Here is a 17787-nt window from a genome sequence, read left to right on the forward strand (position 1 = left end):
AATGATGTTGTGAGAACCTCTGAGATTAACATAACAAGGTGAAAATGTGCAAGTCACTAGGTCAATCACAAGGGAAAACAATTTTTTTACTGGCTATGTTGCCATATGAACACATGGAGAGAGAGAGAGAGAGAGAGAGAGAGAGAGAGATATTCACTTTTTTTTCTTGCACAGAGCATGTAATGGTGCCTAAGAACATTGGAGTCTTGAATTTGTTTCAGAGTTAATGTCCCACACCATTTCCCAGCCCCTTCATTAGGACACAAACGTTTCCTCAACTCTTTCTCCACAAAAACAGCAATGTCAATACCAGCCGCCCGAACTCTGCAAGGCAAATGCAAAGTGGTCTGCAAGAATTTTCCCTGCCCGCAGGCAAGCATTGCCCCACATCTGGCAACGATCCCGCAGAGGAAAGCTCTTTACGCCAGAACCCGGAAGAATTTAAAGGGCCCGCGGTCCAAACACGCCGAGACGAAGAGACCAACAAACTGGCCGCCTCACACGCTCGGAGAACACACACACAAAAAAAGCAGAGCAGAAGAGGGGGCTCCCGTCCCGTCCCGCCGCCATCGATCCAAGTCGACGACCGGCCGAGACCGCGGTTCCCGTGACTCATCCCGGCGCCGTCGGGTCGTAGTCGTCGGCGGGCAGAGCTGGCGCCAGCGCCGGACAGCCAGCCGGAGGGGGGCGGCAGGCGAGAGAGAGAGAGCAAAGTCCGGTGCCTCTCCCCCCTCCCTCTTCCCCCCTGTACACGCGTTGGCGCCGCCGGACGCGTGCGCGGCGTCTTCTGTTTTCATTTCCCTGCCTCTTTTTCGTTTATGAGGGCAGTGGATACACACGTCAGGCAAACCTCCTGCACCCCCCAAACCCGAGTCGACGTGACGCGTCGTCATGCGCACCGCCTGCCGTCGACTCACCAGGCGACGCGGAAAGTGCGTCAACCCGTTCTCGTCAGACGGCTACTCCCTTTTCGACGGTAGCCGGCCTCATCGGCCGCGGACGAAGCGTTTAGCCGGCACAGTACGCGCAAACAAAGACCAAACTTGCACAGAAAAGGTGCACTGCAGTAGGGCAAGCACTCTTCAACGGTGCTAGTGTTACGCCACGCTTCTTACAAGTATCCAGAGTACGGCTGCCGCGTCACAACCGCATCAAGATAAAACGTAGTATGACCCTGATACCGCGCAGGAGCGTTAACATGGCTGCCTCAGCTCCTACTCACGATACGCAACAATCTCTAAACCCAACGTGTAGGTACGAAACTGTGCCAACGGTCCCGCCACCTTCTAGTTGACTGGCGTATGTTCACAAAATTTGCCTCAAGAACGACTTTCCCCACGTACTCCTGAATTGGCGCAGGGAAATTAACGTAAAATTTCTGCATTACTCCCAAACCTCCAACATCTGCGCAAGTCAGCATTTTTTCCCGAGAGACGGCCGATTACAAGTCCGGCGGGGTCTGTACACGTGTGAGCTGCCCAGCGCGCGCCCCGTGATGCCACAAACTTGACAGTTCACGGAAGCCCCACGTCGTATCTTACACGCGCTGCAGGTTATCACCGGCGTGTCGAATCCTTTTACAAGCCCCAGGAAAACTGTCCAAACAAGCGCGCTTTCCCATTTGGCTGGGAGATAAGAGGGCACGACCGTTATGCGATAAGGCGCGCCAGCTTTGCGATTTGACTGCGTTGTTTTGTGGTTGTCCTCTCTGAATAATCGCAGGTCAATTTGGTCCCAACAAAGCATAACGCTGACTTGCAAGTGGAAAAGTCCCATTGGCGACAAAAAGGTGCGAAGGACTGTTTTAGTATTAACGCTCACTAATCTACTGCTTGGCGGCGGTTAAAAAATAAATGCACCTCTAAAACTAACGACGACGATGGTTGAACGCGAAGCCTTCTCGTGATGGATTCTTTGGTTGGCCAATCCCACACTGCGAGCATGCGCTACTCTGGAGGTATGCCTTGTTTAGAATACCCGCAGCAGCTCTCTGGCGTGCACTCCGTAGGGTTAACGCTTGGGATTGGGGTGTGCGGCGCGAATCGGTACCTGCTGCTTGGCGTTCGCGACGATTACGTCGAAATGGAGCAATCGGATAGACGTCCGCTCCATAATGCGAGGAACCCAGGTTCCATTACGGCCATTCACCCACGACCATCCATCATCATCGTCAGAGAAAGTTGGCTTTCCTGTAGAGCGCGTTGGCGTACAGCGGCATCAGCGAGGGCACTAAAGCTTCGCTTTAATATTTTCTGCACCGTTTTCAGCAACCTATTCACCAGACAGCATTTTTGTTAGTTACTTGAACGGACGGCAGCAGTTTTAACTGCATCCCAAACCGTTGCGCAGTCCCTACACTGTTTTGCAAAGACGGAGAAATCTGGTTTGACAAGGAGGCAAGGAGTTGGTACGTGCGACAGTACGGCACACACGTTAAAAAACATCCAGCATAAATAAAGCGACCAGAAGAAAAAGGTTACACATTCGCGAGAGAAAGTCAGCCGTGCGTGCTAACACAGAACAAATACAAGGCCAGGGGTTACCGCGTAGCGACATTAACTTCGGCGGAAGGTTGCAAACGAGCGGCGACTTCGTGCCGCACACCACGGCAGCCTCAGCTGTGAGGAGCTCGTGACTCACGACGGGCGAGTACCATGATGTCAGCAACGCAGCTCGCAACACAGCTGTAACTGACACACACAGATCACGCGAAAAGATGACACACGACATGCAGGAAATGCGCGCAGTGCGCTCTGGGGTGGTCGGCTTCCTTTGGGTCACGCGGCACAGCTGGCACACAATTGTTGCAGAACCCGCACAGGGTTAAAAAAAAAAAGGCACGCGTAGACATCGGTACGACACACAATCACAAGGGTAATGTTACAGCTAAGTTCTATCTCGCTACTCTACGGCGGTGGCCGATGTCCGTCTGGCTACGCGTCGCGTCGACACGAAAAAAAAAATGCTCTGTATCTCGCAATATAGACAAAAATCGTACTTCAATTGTGACGGCTAACGGCTAAGACGACTATCGCTACGCCGAATTTCATTTACGTGTCGAAATTAGTCCACAGTGATGTAAACGTTTCCGCCTTCAGTGCTGTAAATACATGTCCGCTTACGGAGGTTGTATGGTTACAGAAGACGGCTGTAACTCTTGTTATTGAAACTACCTCGAATTGTATGTCAACTGGCCGCTAAGAAGACCCTACCATTACGCCGTTTCATTTACTTGTCTCATTCAGTTCACCGTGAAGCTATAAATATTATGAAATTTCCGTTTGCTGTCAATACATTGAGCTTCTATTGAAGGGAAACAGACAGCCCCACATTTGCCACTTAATAAAACTGGCCACAGCTTCGCAGCTTGTCCTACGCGCGCGGCTGATGAACTAATTGTTTTCTTCCAAAATGTTCATGTTTGGGAAAATTTATTGCGCCCGTATTGCCGCACACTGTCGACGAAATCACTGTTCACCGTGCCAACGTAATTTTGTGCCGAATCGCGAACACCCCCTTCGATAAGACAAGAAAAAGGGAGAAGACGCACGACTGATCGCTTCAAGCCGACAACCCCGTCGCCATAAAGAGAATCGTACGTTCTTCGCTGCAAGGTGGTAGTGGTGGTGATTTATTAGGAAAGCGGGGAAGAGAAAAGAACCGGGGATGTTGAACTCAACGGGGAGTTCACCCTCGTACAACCTAGTCCAGAGAAGGTGCAAGGTACGGGGCGCCTCGGGATGTTCACACGACCAGAACGTGCCGGTACTCACCCATGAGCATGCCCGTCCGGCGAGGAGGCCGCGTCCTCACCAGAGGCTTCAGAATCATCGGCTGACTCTTGTTGCGGTCTCCAGAGGCGATTAGCAGTGAACGAGAAAAGGGGGAAGGGGTACGGCAGGGGCGAAAGGTTGAAGCCCGCAAATCAAAGTTGAGCAGCTTGACGTCATTTCCCAAAAGGTACCTAACCCCCGAGCTTGGACATAATCATGGCGGCCAGGCTTGACAGTTGAAGGTACTGTAGCGCCAACTACGGTTCGCTGCAGTATACGGACCGAGTTCTGTCGAAATTAGAAAGGTTCCAAAACGTCGAAAACCTGCAGGCCAATGGATTCCGACAAGACTAGGGTAAAGCTTCGACGGTGCGCACAAGTGCCCTAGCCCTGCTACTGTTACAGCTAATATTCACCGCGACTGCACATTCGCTCGATGATATTTCGAACCGCGCATCCAATAATTATAAGGGCGTCAACCATCTGCTAATAGCCGGTTGCTGAGGCTGGGTAGATGCTTTCATTACAAAGCTTTCACGCTTACAACCAGGGCGAATTTTGAGATAGCCGTTGGCCAGACGAGATAATAGACCGGGACTGTCTAGCGAGCTCGTTTTTCTTTTCTTTTTTTCAACACAATCAAAATCTAAATTCGCGAAAATTAGACGGATACTCAACACAGCTACGTGCTACCAAACACTAACCTGATTGACACGATCTTTTCAACACAACAATGGCGTTAAGTAAATCGCAGTCAATAAGTACACAGGCGGGAATTATTAAGGGAGGCAAAACCACCAAAAGCTTTTACAGGTAGAAGCGCTCCGTGTCTATTTTCGCCAAAGGCGAGCCGTCCAGCCCGCCCACAGGGCAAGCGCACGCAAAAGAGGGCGCGGAAACAATGCAGAAAGGGCGCATTATTGCAACTCAAGGTCGCCATGCGTAAGGCCAGCTAGACGCCAGTGACGTCGCAAACGGCCAGTGATTGAATGCGGCTGGAAAAATGAACAGAAAAGAGGGAAAAGTGTGCGTCAGAGCGAAGAACAGAACAGTGCAAACGGGTGGTTGGGTGCGCGTACGGTTGGTGCGGAATCGATGGGATTCGATTGTCACTCAGCCTTGGCCATCACGACAGGCAGGGCAACGCAGTAGCGGCCTTCCTTTGCGTCTACCCTGCGCGCCGCCACGGCCGATCCATATCGGCAAAAGCGGCCGCAAACCCAGAACTACCCCGACACAGCGCAGGTCCGTGACGTAACGCTTCGCCCACAAACGCCTGACATACTGCTCATTGTCTCTATAATGTTGGCGAGGCAAAAAGTCTAGTTTTAAGGGTGTAACGCTCCAAAGATACCCCCAGAGATATGATGCACGCAGTAGTGGAGGGCTCCGGATTAATTTCGACCGCCTGGGGATCCTTAACGTGTGCCGAAATCTCGAACACGGGCGTTTTTGCTTTTCGCCTCCTCAAGAAAAAGGCCTGTGTAGTGAAACGTCGGGAATCGTCATCCCAGTTAAAGGGGCCATTAAGAGAACATAGAACCGTGCTTACATTCAAAAAAAAAAAAAAAAAAAAAAAACCATCTACAACCTCACCCAGCTCTATCCCAACGAAAAGACAAAAACGTTTTAAACAAAAAAAATGCAAAAGAACCCCTCAAATTTCGCGCCCAACGATGTCAGCAGCGACGCACGCGCTGAGCTGTGAGCGGGCGTGCCGGGTCCACTGAAGAACTGAACTGCAACTACAGCAAGATCACTGCTAAAGAAACTGGCCAAAAGAAATACAGTAAGAGCCACTAAAAACTACCAGTGGAAGGTCGCCCTTTCTTTCCCACGACGAAACCTTCACGGTGCGAACGATTGTTGGGAACCGCGCGCACGCAGGACAGTAATGGGCTCAACGACGGCAGACAGTGTAAGCGAAAGCTTTCGTGACTGGTCCTACAACAGCCTGCATCGACACGAAAGGCCGGCCGTGCACAGCGTACGGACTGGGCGCGCCCCTTGGGACATCAACAGAAGGAGCTGGGAATTCGCAAAAGAACTTCACCTCACGCGGTGTAGCAAGCCGGAAAAAAAATAAAACCGCGTCTGGGACAATTTACGCGCATCTCGCTGTTAGGCCATCCGTTGCGAACGGCAATTTTTTTTAACCCGTTTTCCAACGAAAATTCGCAGCCTGCGTGCACAAAAGAATTTGAGACAAAAACGTCCTAGGTCGAGGGTGCGCAAAAGCTCGCGATACGAGGACTTTTGTCAAAAGGACAAAAAAAAAAAAAAAAACGTTTAGTTGATTTAAAAGTCTGCTTTGTTCCGATAACAATACCAATTTTATCGCAAACTTCAAACAAATAGTTCAGATAATAAAAAAGAAAACACGAATCAGTGGCGACTCCCCAGCCACATTTGGGCGACGTTTTTATGACGTCACAAAATCTCGTTAATGCGATTGGCGGCCCCCAACCTGAGCCACCATTACGTAACATTACTGGGCGATTGTAATGGAGCCTCCAGTTCCGTTTAATCGTATCACCTGAACGTTAACCTGCAGTTAGCATACTCGTAACCGTTTTTTAGTGCTGGCCCATAATACGTCACTCCCGCACATACTGCGTCACTGTAGCGCGAAATTTGAACGTTTTTTTTTTTTCAATATTTCCTGCATTTTTTTTTTCCGTGTGGGGCCTTTCGCGGCAGCAGTGGAACTGAGTGAGTTGCAAAAGGCTAGTTCTTTCTTTCGATGTCCCCTTAACCGCGCCTCCTAGAGCAGCCTCACGTGGAAGACATTGCGACCCAAGACTCCACGCATCACTTATCCAATGATTGGAGCGCATTGACGGCATCCGGCGGCCGAGAAGATCGCGCGACGCGTGCGATGCAGCGTCCGTCGATCCCATTCGCCGCGTGACCATGACCGCTACGCGGAAAGGGGCCGAGAATCACGCAAGACGTCTGTGCACGGTGCCTTTACAACGGGTTTGCATTTCACGGCTGCTACCTTCCCACTCACACCGGGGACCTGTTACGCGTAGCCACCGAACCCCAGAAAACTGCTCAGCTATCTAAGGTGTATTTGTATCGCATCCCAACTCATCCAAATCGTTTTAACCGCTCAACAGGGGTTTAATAGCCCCTAATGGGCCCCGTTCCAATATGACCACACAATATTGTCACTGAATAGGGCCTCGGTCCAGTGGCTACCATAAGGTGGCATGGGGAACTTGAAGAACGGCGCGAAACAAACACACCCGGATCGAAAACAAAGCCAAGACGAAGGAGCCACACCCAAGCATGCACTCCAGATGGCGTCCCAGCATGCCAAGCTCCTCCAAGAAAAAGGGATGATGCACATGGAGGATGCGACGGGACGCAAACAGCAAAAGGGAAAGCCGAACGTGCAACCAAAATAACAATAAAAAAACTCAAAGGGTCTATGAAGCGGCGCCTTAATGACAGTTGCATTATAAGCGCTAGCCTACGACAGCGAAAACGACCTTCTGTCACAGGGAAGGGAGGCAAATTTCCCGCGATGACTCACTCACCGAGGCTGGGCGCGCTCCTGCAAGTGTTGCAGAAGCAACGCAGCAGGGCCTCCTTGACCAGCTCGCTCACGATGGTCGTCGGGGGGCCGAAGATCACCATCTCGGGGCCGCTCGGGCACTCGCGCACGCGGTGGACGCTAATGAGATACAGGGGGGACACTTGGGGCGCGGACGGCACCGGGCGCGCGACAACGGACGTCTTCGGCGCGCTACGACAAGGTGCCTACAAATGCGTCGTCAGGAGACGGAGCCCGTTGCGACGAACGACGCGGTACGTGCGCACGAAGTACGAGTAGCGGCGGCTGCGTCACGGACGGAGTCTGCCGGCGCGACTCTTGTGCAGGAAAAGACGAGATTGTAAAGTCGGCCGGCCGCACGAATCGGGGAGCAAAGGGAGTTTACGGGAAAGTTACCGAACGGTCACGCACGCAAGGCTTCTGGTGACGGCAGAAACTGCTACACGATTACGCGGCGCGGTCTCTAAATCCGAGCCCCCTACAAAAAGCCGCGCCCTGCAGTGATCGCCGGCTGCCGCTATCCCCGATCGACGTCGACTCCCGGCAGACCCCGGCGCGACGCTCGCTTCGCGGCGAAAGGAGGGAAAGGACAAGGAAAGACAACGGGATTAGGGAAGACGGGAGAGGGAGGGCCCGCCGCCAGCGCCGCCCTGCGGATAAAGGGGAAACAACTCAGAGGGCGCGCTGCCACTGGAGCAGCTTGGGAGCGGCCAGCGCAGGCCAACTTTTGCGTCTCACGAAAGAATGCAGAGGAAAAACAATAGTGTGTGCGCCCGCCAAGAATGACGGCGTGGAAAAAGACTGAAGGCACACTTGAAGAGTGACGGGAAAACAGACTGAACCGGGCCGAAGGGTAGCGTATCGCAGGAAAGGACGATGACGTCAACGTGCACGCGCGAGTCACTTGAGAGGCAAGTGCTGACGACGGAATAGTGCGGCGGTAGAAAGAAATGCTGACTTCAATTATACGTCCAAGCTGCGTATGGCTCACCCCTCGCATACAGAAATCCGAGGGGTGAGCCGTGGTCGTCGCCCGTCAGAAGAATACGCCCCGTGGCAAACTGTCAGGAACGCTTCGCAGGTCTCTAACGTACATATCTCGAAAAAAAAATCGCAGTGAAATTATCAGTTCAGACATCTATATCATGAATTTCACTATAAGTTCATCGGAGCAGCCATCGTAAACAATTCGGAACTCCCGTCTGCTGTCGAAACGCGGGCTAGGAAACGAAAATACTGGTACAGAAAACGGCTGTGGCTCGTGCTTCACTGAAACAAATTGTAGGACTTTGGATTGCTCGAACGACTACGTAAAAGAGGGAATTCTACAACGAAAGGTATTATGGATAACTACCAGCCGCAGTTTCAGCAAAAATGACATGCCACACCATACACCCATCGTGGAATAGACAGCCTCATATTTAACCGCTAGGATAAAACTGCAGTCTCCAAAGTTTCATTACGCTAAGTAATTCAGAGGCATGCTAAACCACAAGTTCGAAACAATCGCGTTCCGTTTCCTGTATTCGTTGGGACTGCGCCCCGACCACAACGCTCGTAAGACATTGCCAAATTGAACTACAAGGCGCATTTGTCGTTCATTTTTAAATTCCAATTTCGCCTCCCCTATGGGCCGAATTTCCTCCTCCCCCACCACCAAGCCACAAAACACGCATTCGCTAACCACAACACGTGAATGAATGAGGGCATGTTTCCATTCTCTCTCCCAAAAAGTGTTCTACCCGATTCCGCGAGAACATCCCAACATTCGTAATCAACAGCCGGGCGGCAAACATCCACCGCAACGACTTCGGCTCTCAGAAAAGTGCACCAAATAGGCAGGGAGAGCGCGCGGCGATAGAGCCACAAACCCAGACGGCGCGCCAACAAAACAGCAATCGAAAAGTAGCGAGCCGAGCGCACGGCAGCGCCACTCGACCCAACGATATCCCCCTTCGAACCACAACCACCGCCTCACGTTGTTGTTTCTTTCGGCAATGGTTTCATTCACCCCTGCGCCGTACGGGGGGCGTTGCCGACCGAGCAATAGCAGAGTTGGGCCGGCGCGACAGGGCGATCCATCGGCGGCGGCTATACACCAGCGCGCGTGGCTAATTAACGTAACGACACCGCGGGGCCCATATCATCGCGGTTTCGTAAGCACTTCACGAAGTCGGCCACCACGCTCGCCGCTGCTGCGCGCACGTTTCGCCAGGAACGCCGTACCGTGGGCCGCCGGATAACAACATTCGAAAGAGCAACACGAGCGGAAGATGCCCGGAGCCGTTGCGACGAAGCTGGTCGTCCAGGCGTGCAACTTGGTAGTTCTTAGTGCTGTAATAGCGCACCCCGCACTGAACGATTAAAAATCGCACGCCGAAAAAAGGAGAAAAATATTAATATGTCTAGACTGTCAAAACAGGTACGAATCTTGGGGATTCCTTTGGCATCTTGAACACCAACTATATAATGGCGATGGCCCGGCAAGATCTAACGTCCAAAAACAGTTTCTTTCGCACTTTTTTTGGCAAGAGAAGCAGAAAAAAAATATCAACACCTTTCGGTTGAAATTACTTAGTATCTATAGGAACGGTGACAAGTACAATATATACTCGTGTACGCATTATGCACAGTCATGAACACACAAAATTGAAAAATACAGTTCGAGGTCGAATAATGGCATGCTATTGGCAATTTGAAAAGCCACATTTCACAACTGTTATTGTAATTAAGCCACACATCGTTTTGACTTGAACGGAAAGAAATGACCATCCGTGCATTCTGTTTCATATTTTTGTGACACTAAAATACAAAATACCAGTATTGCAGACACACATACACACACACAATTTAAGTATGTACATCCACCAGGATTACAGGCATGTAGAATACATGCAAATGTACACACATCCACGAGCACATGTATACACAACTGACTATTCAATGCTGATTACGTAGGAATATTAAAAATATATATATTTATATTATAACAGTCAAAAAACATGTTCATGCAACTGCAGAAACAAATACAGAAAGCCATTCTAGAAGATAGTAAAAAGGAAAGCAATGTAATATGTGGAATGATATGATGTGAACTTATACATATAAAGGTATACATTATCACATTATGGAAGAAAAAGAAATTAGAGGAAAAAGTGTCACTTCATAATCTGCTCTACCCAAAATTTGGCCAGTTCAAGTACGACAACACCATAACTGTGACATACTGCATATTCTCAAGAGAAGTTCTAGTGGAAAAGCCAATGGTAAAAATATGGCAAAGTGCCACAGCCCCAAGGGTGGGGAAAAATAATGATTTCATTCGAAGGTCAAAAATATTATGGGCTGTGCTGTAATAAGCAATGAAGGCTGTGAAATACCTGTTGAAGCTACTTGCCAGCTTCACACCTGTACTGTGGTTTAAGAGCTTGTTTAGTTCCGTCCATAGAAAGCCCTTACGAGCCTTGGCAGTTGTAAGAAGATTCACACTATGCTATCCGTGCGTCACTGAAAAATTTCTACACGAAATTGTAGGAAAGGCAAGCAATCGGTATTTGCTGTGCTATTTGCTTCAAATCAAATAACAGAGTTGCAGCAAGGCAACAAATATGCAAGCAGGCGCACGTTGCAGCAAACGCCAACTACTTCCTTAACATAAGTACCCCTTTGCTTGCTGTATCAGCACATGGTATGCATGACGATTGTTCCACCTGTTTTTCTTCTTTCAACCTTTTAACCTCTCTCAGATTATAATTCACACAGCAAACAAACAAACCATGTACCAGCGAGAGTAAGAGGATTCCATGCACTGCCAGATATTTGACGAGCCAAACTGCTATAGTCGCATGCGTATGCAGGATTTTCAAACGCAGCTTGTACTCTTCAGGAATTCTAGGACGCCTAAGCCCTTGTTATGTAGCGGATGTGCAAGTGTCAGTGTTGAAATGCTAAAAAAATATACCAGCCTTGGTTGCACTGCGACATGTCACAGCTGCTGCTGATGTAGACGGTTCAAAGTCCATTGCTGGATACACTGGCAATAACATTTTAGGACAAGTGTCGCGTGGAAGGCAGTGCGGTCATTTTTGCACAGTAGTGACACGGTGCCCACTGTGGCACATGCCTAGGAGTACACACTGGTCCTCTCATTATTACCATCATCACACTAGTTTTCTTGCTCTTTTGGTTAACATGACCGAGTGGCTTGGCAAATTGCCCTTGTTAGACCTAAGTATACAGTACTAGCAGAAATGTGCTTCGCTACTCACGCAATTGCTACCTGTGTAATTACATGCACAAATTTCCTCTGTAGTAAAGAAGTACATGTCTCTAACACGCATTCCTAAGTCGAAGGCCACAACCCTCTTGCTAGTTTCACCGTAGTCAGCGAGAATCGGACAACAGAATTCAAAACAGAACTAACAAACGGGACCTGAAAAGACAGTGTGTGCCACTGACTAGCAACTTGTCTTTCTGCAGGCTGATAAATATGCCAAAAAAATTACACCATCATCCCGAAGGGAACCCTGAGGTGATGCGAAGCATCACGAAGTTCGCTTTATTTTCACTTGCGTTGGTTACCCACAGCGCGTGAACGTTGTTGGAAACTCCGCGATGCTTCGCATCACCTCAGAGTTCCCCTCTGACAAACGGCTCTGTTAACTGGTTGGCTGATGCTGGATAAACTTGTGTCAGCCAATCCGCTAGCAGGACTGTCGGTACTCATCAGACGCCGGAGCGAGACTCATCCGACGAAGCAACTGAGGCAGCGGCGCGTGCACGCGGTTATATATAGCGCTGGCGTGGACAGGAGGACAGAGGGAGAGCCGCGCATGTGTGCGCTATCGCAAAGCTGGCGTGGAGAGGACGACGGAGGGAGCAGCGTGCTATCGCACAGCTGGCATGGAGGGGAGGACGGAGTGAGAAGCGCATTATCGCACAGCTGGCGTGGAGAGGGGAATGAGGAGGAGAGGTGCGGATGCCAACGGACAACGTACAATAGACAACGGACATAGCCCCGAGCAAAAGATGCTTTGCATCTAAGAGGAGGTAAGGCGAGAAGGAACCACAATATGCAAAACTACTGTATTTAATCAACTGCAATGCGCGGGGTGACTTCATTGCATCCAGGGGGAAAAAAAAAGAAAGAAAAAAAAAAAGAACAGCAAGAGTAACACAAAAAATAACTTGTTCTCACGTTTAAAAAAAAACAAAAAAACAGGAACTGCCCAAGTACTGGCAGAAGGCCAGTGAAACCATGAAAAAGCACATTCCTTTTACAAACACTGACTAGACACCAACCTGTGAAGCTTTGAACTTCATTCCAGGGATGCCCATCTCTCCAGCAACATTGCTTGCGTTGTGTTAGTTCATTGATTATGAGGTTCAATGTGCCGATGATACACAGGCGATGAGTTGTGCTGTAGTGGAGAACTCTGGATTTATTTTGACCCCTCGGGGATCTTTAACGTGCACACAAATCCCAGACAAACCAGCATTTTCGCTTTTCCCCTAGCTGTATCAGTTAAACACTGACTGCCATGAGGCAGTTGTGCTTTTCGTGACAAAATCAGCAGCACTCTCCTCCAAACAGATGTGGCGGCCATTGCAGGGCCCACGGAAACCTTTCACGCCGGATTCACACGTGAAAAGGTGCTACCCGCTGGAGCCGCCATCCGCAGATAGTCGATACACCGGGCCTTCAAGCTGTGGCTGAATTGCAAATTTCTTTAGCTAATAAAATAGCGCACCTCTTAAAACAACTGATATACTGAGTGCACCACATTGTCATTGCAAGGGGAGTGGAGTTGAAACACCTTAGGGCAACGAAAATCACTGAGGCCTCGACACAGTACAACGCAAAAACAAATGCAAAGCGCTGTGCACGTCGTCAACACTGCAACTACCACAGCCGGAAAAAGAAAAAAGGGGGAAAAATGAAAACCAAGAGAGCTGGTCTTGGCTTGTAGTGGATGCAAACTGCTCTGGCACATGTTGCCAGCATAGATTGCATGAGAATTGGGTACATCACTGCAAATTTAAGGAAACTTGAATTTCGGTATTCGAGTGTAACGCAAGGGTGAGGTTCTAGTTGCAAAATTTCGAGAAAAAAAGAAAAAAGAAGAGAGAAAGGAAAACTGTGGTTACAATGAATACATTAGGTTACACACAATATAAAGACAAAGGAACCATATAAGTGGCAGTAAACACGCAGTGAGCACTAGAAACAAAAACCGAACACATGGGAAAGACATTCAGAGGGGGCACAGGAAAGCGCAGATATGTTTTCAAGAATTAACGTAAAGAATATCCTTAGTAAACTTAGACACCATGCTTACACAATTGTTTCTCATCTCATGAATTACCGTAAAGTTTCCAAAGAATTACCACCCAAATTTCAGATATCAAGTGAAAAACACAAGATGGGCAATCTTTCGGGTCCGGTGCGAAAAAGTACAAAAAAGTGGGCACACCGCCAATCAAAACTGCAAAGATGTCAAGTAAAAGAGACGAGATGAGCGAACTTTTGGGTCACGTGCGAGGAAGACAAATAAGTGACAGCATTGACACATGAATAGATGATTCGAGTTTATTTTGTTCACTCATCGACGCTAAAGCCATTGATTTTAGGGGGTGGGCGTTCTTTGGGGTATTTTTTTAAATTGAATATTCCACCCGCAAAGGGGGTTGGGCGATGTTTTGGGAGAGGGCGTTCTCTCAGAACTTAACAGTAGGTACGCTCCACGTATTTCAAGCTCGCGCTGGCCTTTGTAGACTCTTGCAACCTGCATCTCTTGGAATTGCGATAATATATAGTGAGACTGCTGCCCGTGCCAGTTACAAGTGCTTTTGCACACTCGCGTAAATGATTCAGCACCCAAGTCTGGTCAATATAGCCCTTTCCACATGTAGGCAAAATTTTGTACACAACATTACACTAACCAGGTACGCAAGGTTTCGGGTGGTCTTTAATGCATATGGAGCCCCTCCGCTAATCAGAGTTCCCATGTTGGCAGAGAACCCCTTAGTTTGTTCAGCGCAGAAAACACTAGAGCCACTAGATCAGGTTTCAGAGTACCGGCACTCTTTTCTCATTGCAACCGCTGAAAGCAGTTAATGGCCGAACCGCGTCACGTGACATTTGTTTACCCCGGAAGACCCATGGGCGGTGACATTTTGGCGCCGCTGTATTGCCGCGTGCGCGCGTTCTCCGATAAATTGATTGTCGGAGCGCAGTGCGGCAGCCCCAGACAGAGTAGTGATGCTCTGCTGCTCTGTACTGGGCCGTTTCAATCAGCTGGAAGGTGTAAAACGGCTGCTTCACTTCCCACTGGGAAAGAACAGTGGCCTAGAGTAACCTACAGCTACTAGAAAAGCGCAGCTCATTTAGTGGCTCTGGCACAACCCAGAGCCACCGTATAAGCTACACTAGCGTAAGTGAGCCTGACCCTGTTGCACTGGCACGTTATCTCGAAAAGTAAACACAGCTGTCATGGTTGCCAAGCAGTGCCCGGACCAATTCCGCCCGTCAATGTCAGCCGCAACAGGGCGAAAAAAGCTGATCACCCTGGCATCAAGCACCAAAATGGCTGCCGCCATGTGTCAGTGTACTCTTCAGTGTAAATTATTTAGTGGCTCTCGAAAAACTCACCCTAATGCCAGTGTATCTTGCCACCTTTGTCATGTGGAAAACCCTGTGCGCCTAGAGGATAACAGTTTTCACTAGCCCTTTGTCCCCAAATCCATTGGTGTTGCTTTCATTTTCCTGTTAAAATCTCCGCTAGTCACTTAGCAAAGTTGCGAGGAAGCCTGAAAACGAAAGTCTTAATCCGAAACAAAACTGAACCAGGTTTTCATGCAGGCAGAACCATTTCAGGGTGTTTTTCAATTCGGCTAGGGTAATGCCGCACACTGTTGTGTTACCCTTAAACAGTGGCAGTGCCTGTACAATGGGGCAAAAAGGGAGGACAGACAGTGACGCGCAGTGCTGCAAGTGGTTGACCGCCCCCTCAACCCCACCGTATGCACTGTTTGCACATGTAGTAATGTCCAGACGAGAGCTGCAGGGTGCTCTGCACCACGTCGCTTGGAAATTTTCAATGATTTACCCCCACCAAAAGGTGGGGGTAAAAAATGCATTCTCTACAGCAGTTTCCCAGTGTTCAACGCATGACTGCCAGATTGCTCATGTGTTTGCTTCGAACTGCATGTAATGAATGACAAAGGGAACTCCTCAGCTGGCTGGATATCACTTGCTCGTGAAATCTCCAAAGCAAAGGGGGAAAAAAAAAGCTTGCCTTGCTAAATGCTTCACTATCTTGAAGCAATGTCGAGGCAATCTCAGGATGGCTCATTTTTTTTTTTGTCAGCTTAACTGCCATAACCCTGCGATGCAGTAGACACATGGTGAAAGCTGGTTTTAGAAATGCGTTTCAGAAACACTCATTTTCATTAACTTTTTCGGGACCGCTCCATAGGCCATCGATCACATATGATCGATGGTTTCGCGAGCCTGCAGAATACAAATTTTCGCTCGATGGAACACCTAGCGACATTTAGGAGATAGTTTGAGAACTGGAGTTTTCTGTTTTGTGAAGTTTCTTTTTTTTTTTTTTATCGCCAGGCAGCAACGCATCAGATATTTTATTCTGATGGGCAGTGGTTTCAAATGTAAACAAGGCGTCATACTCGCGCAAGCACGATAAGAAATCCGCCTCGTCTAGTCTCACATATCTTCGCCTTCTACTGTGGATTTTAACGATGAGAGTGGCAGTGAAGAGTCGGAATGCGGCTTTAGAGATCGGATTTCAGCTGGAGTGAGGATTTGGGTGTCGATCAGCCTGGAACATCAAATCGTGCTCAAAGGTGGGTGTTGGTTTCGGTTTCAATTTGGCTCTGGAGTAGGTATGTGAGCTCGAAATATGTTCTGGCTGGTTTATATTTATTCACTAGGGTGTTAACTACCAATGGTGGTGATCTCCTGCCACCAGCGCAAAAACGGATCAAGTTTTCGCCGAGACGAGAGCCCGGCGTGTACCTGGGCAACGACATCGCCATGGCCCTAGTGCCAAAGAGATCACACACAAAACAAAAAAACCAGTTACACCTAGCCGCATCGAACTTTCGCGACGAAGAAACAAAGCATTGCGTTAGATTTTGTATATCCTGAAATAATTTTACTTTTTTAATATTTTGATATTTACGCTTTTTTCTATATTTTTCTGTTGTTTTTTTTACGAAGTTCTTACTTTCGGATTTTTTCATGGTTTTATCGTCAACGTTGAAGTAAAACTTGGTATTGTTTGTCAAAGAACATAATTAGCTGCATTTTGGTATATGCTAAGACAGGATGGTACCTTTGCTTTATGTAATAAAAAAATTTGTACCCCAGACCTCCCTTTTTCATCACTTTTTCCGGCGGTTCCGAAAGAGTTAATTCTGTAGACATATGTAACTGGCATGGGTATAAAAAGTAAACAAGACAAACCAAAGAAGAGAACTATGCTGACTGATGCAACTTTTATGCACTCAGAACAGATCAATGTACGCACACACAGAAAGGGGCTGGGATTTCATACAATCATTTGAAAAAACGAGAAATGCACTTACAAGGCTGCTCAATTTGTTGCGGCAAGACAGCACATGAAAGATCACTCCAAAGAACCAACCAACAACAACAACAAAAAAAAAAAAACATTGCCCTTGGGGTGAGAATGAGTCACAGATAACAGCGCTGACTACTACAGTTGCTACGCGACGACAGCAAGAGCAGGCCATATGCTCGACATCTGGTACCCCTCGGAACAATAGGAAGAGGGAACTCTGCCACCTATGTCAACAACTTGTCACGTGACTGACTCATCGCGAACCCGGATAAAACAAACCTAGGCGCGGGGAAAGTTGTAACAGAGCTCTTCAGTTGAAGGCTACAGTTATTCGTAACGAAAACAATCAGCAGCAGCTCAAAAAGTCGATTGCCACCACTCCGGAAACCCGCCACTTGCTCTGTCAAAGGCGCCACACAACTCTCCCGCAAACCAGCGAGATAATTAGCAGTTTTAGCATATCGTTACCGTGTTTGCGTTACCGTTTACCGTGTTACCGGAAGCCTGAGTTTCCGTTTACCGCTGAAAACGGTAGGGCACGTTTTAGCGCACCGTTTGCGGTTTGCGTACTCCCGCCGCCGAGGTGCAGGTAGCGCCATCTGATGAATTAGTCTCAAAGCAAATCACTCATAATTTTCTTGCTCATATCTATTTGCATTAGTTTAAAGTAACTTGAATATTTCACTTTTGAGGTAAAGCATTCACACTAACTGTAGTTGTTGTGAGAATAGTGTAGCCATCATCTGTAGAGCTTGAAAAAGAAAACGAGTTGGTGGCGCCATCTACTGAGGAGAGTTAGAATCAAGGTAAAATAGAATTTGCCCCCGCGCTAATTATTTAGGCAAGA

At 48.6% G+C, this 17787-nt stretch overlaps 1 protein-coding gene across 5 annotated transcripts in view; it reads right to left on the minus strand.

Annotated features, from left to right (window-relative positions):
* Positions 1 to 17787, minus strand: part of LOC144159500 (uncharacterized) — a 33016-nt gene that overhangs the window by 13770 nt on the left and 1459 nt on the right. Inside the window, exons 1-2 of one of the 5 annotated variants that reach the window (XM_077691025.1) lie at positions 7319 to 7853; positions 3774 to 3851 (exon numbers count right to left, since the gene is read on the minus strand). The exons of 2 other annotated variants lie outside the window; for them this stretch is intronic. In XM_077691025.1, coding sequence (XP_077547151.1) covers positions 3774 to 3851; positions 7319 to 7418 — 178 coding nt within the window. In that variant the 5' untranslated portion in view covers positions 7419 to 7853. Of the gene's footprint in view, positions 1 to 520; positions 813 to 3773; positions 3852 to 7318; positions 7854 to 17787 lie in introns of those variants that run through there. 2 more of the 5 variants (XM_077691026.1, XM_077691024.1) reach the window with 2 other exon arrangements.

The sequence above is a fragment of the Haemaphysalis longicornis genome, unplaced genomic scaffold (assembly GCF_048455015.1).
Source record: "Haemaphysalis longicornis isolate Haplotype H1 unplaced genomic scaffold, Haemaphysalis longicornis Haplotype H1 scaffold_10, whole genome shotgun sequence".
In the NCBI taxonomy this organism is placed as follows: Eukaryota; Metazoa; Arthropoda; class Arachnida; order Ixodida; family Ixodidae; genus Haemaphysalis; species Haemaphysalis longicornis.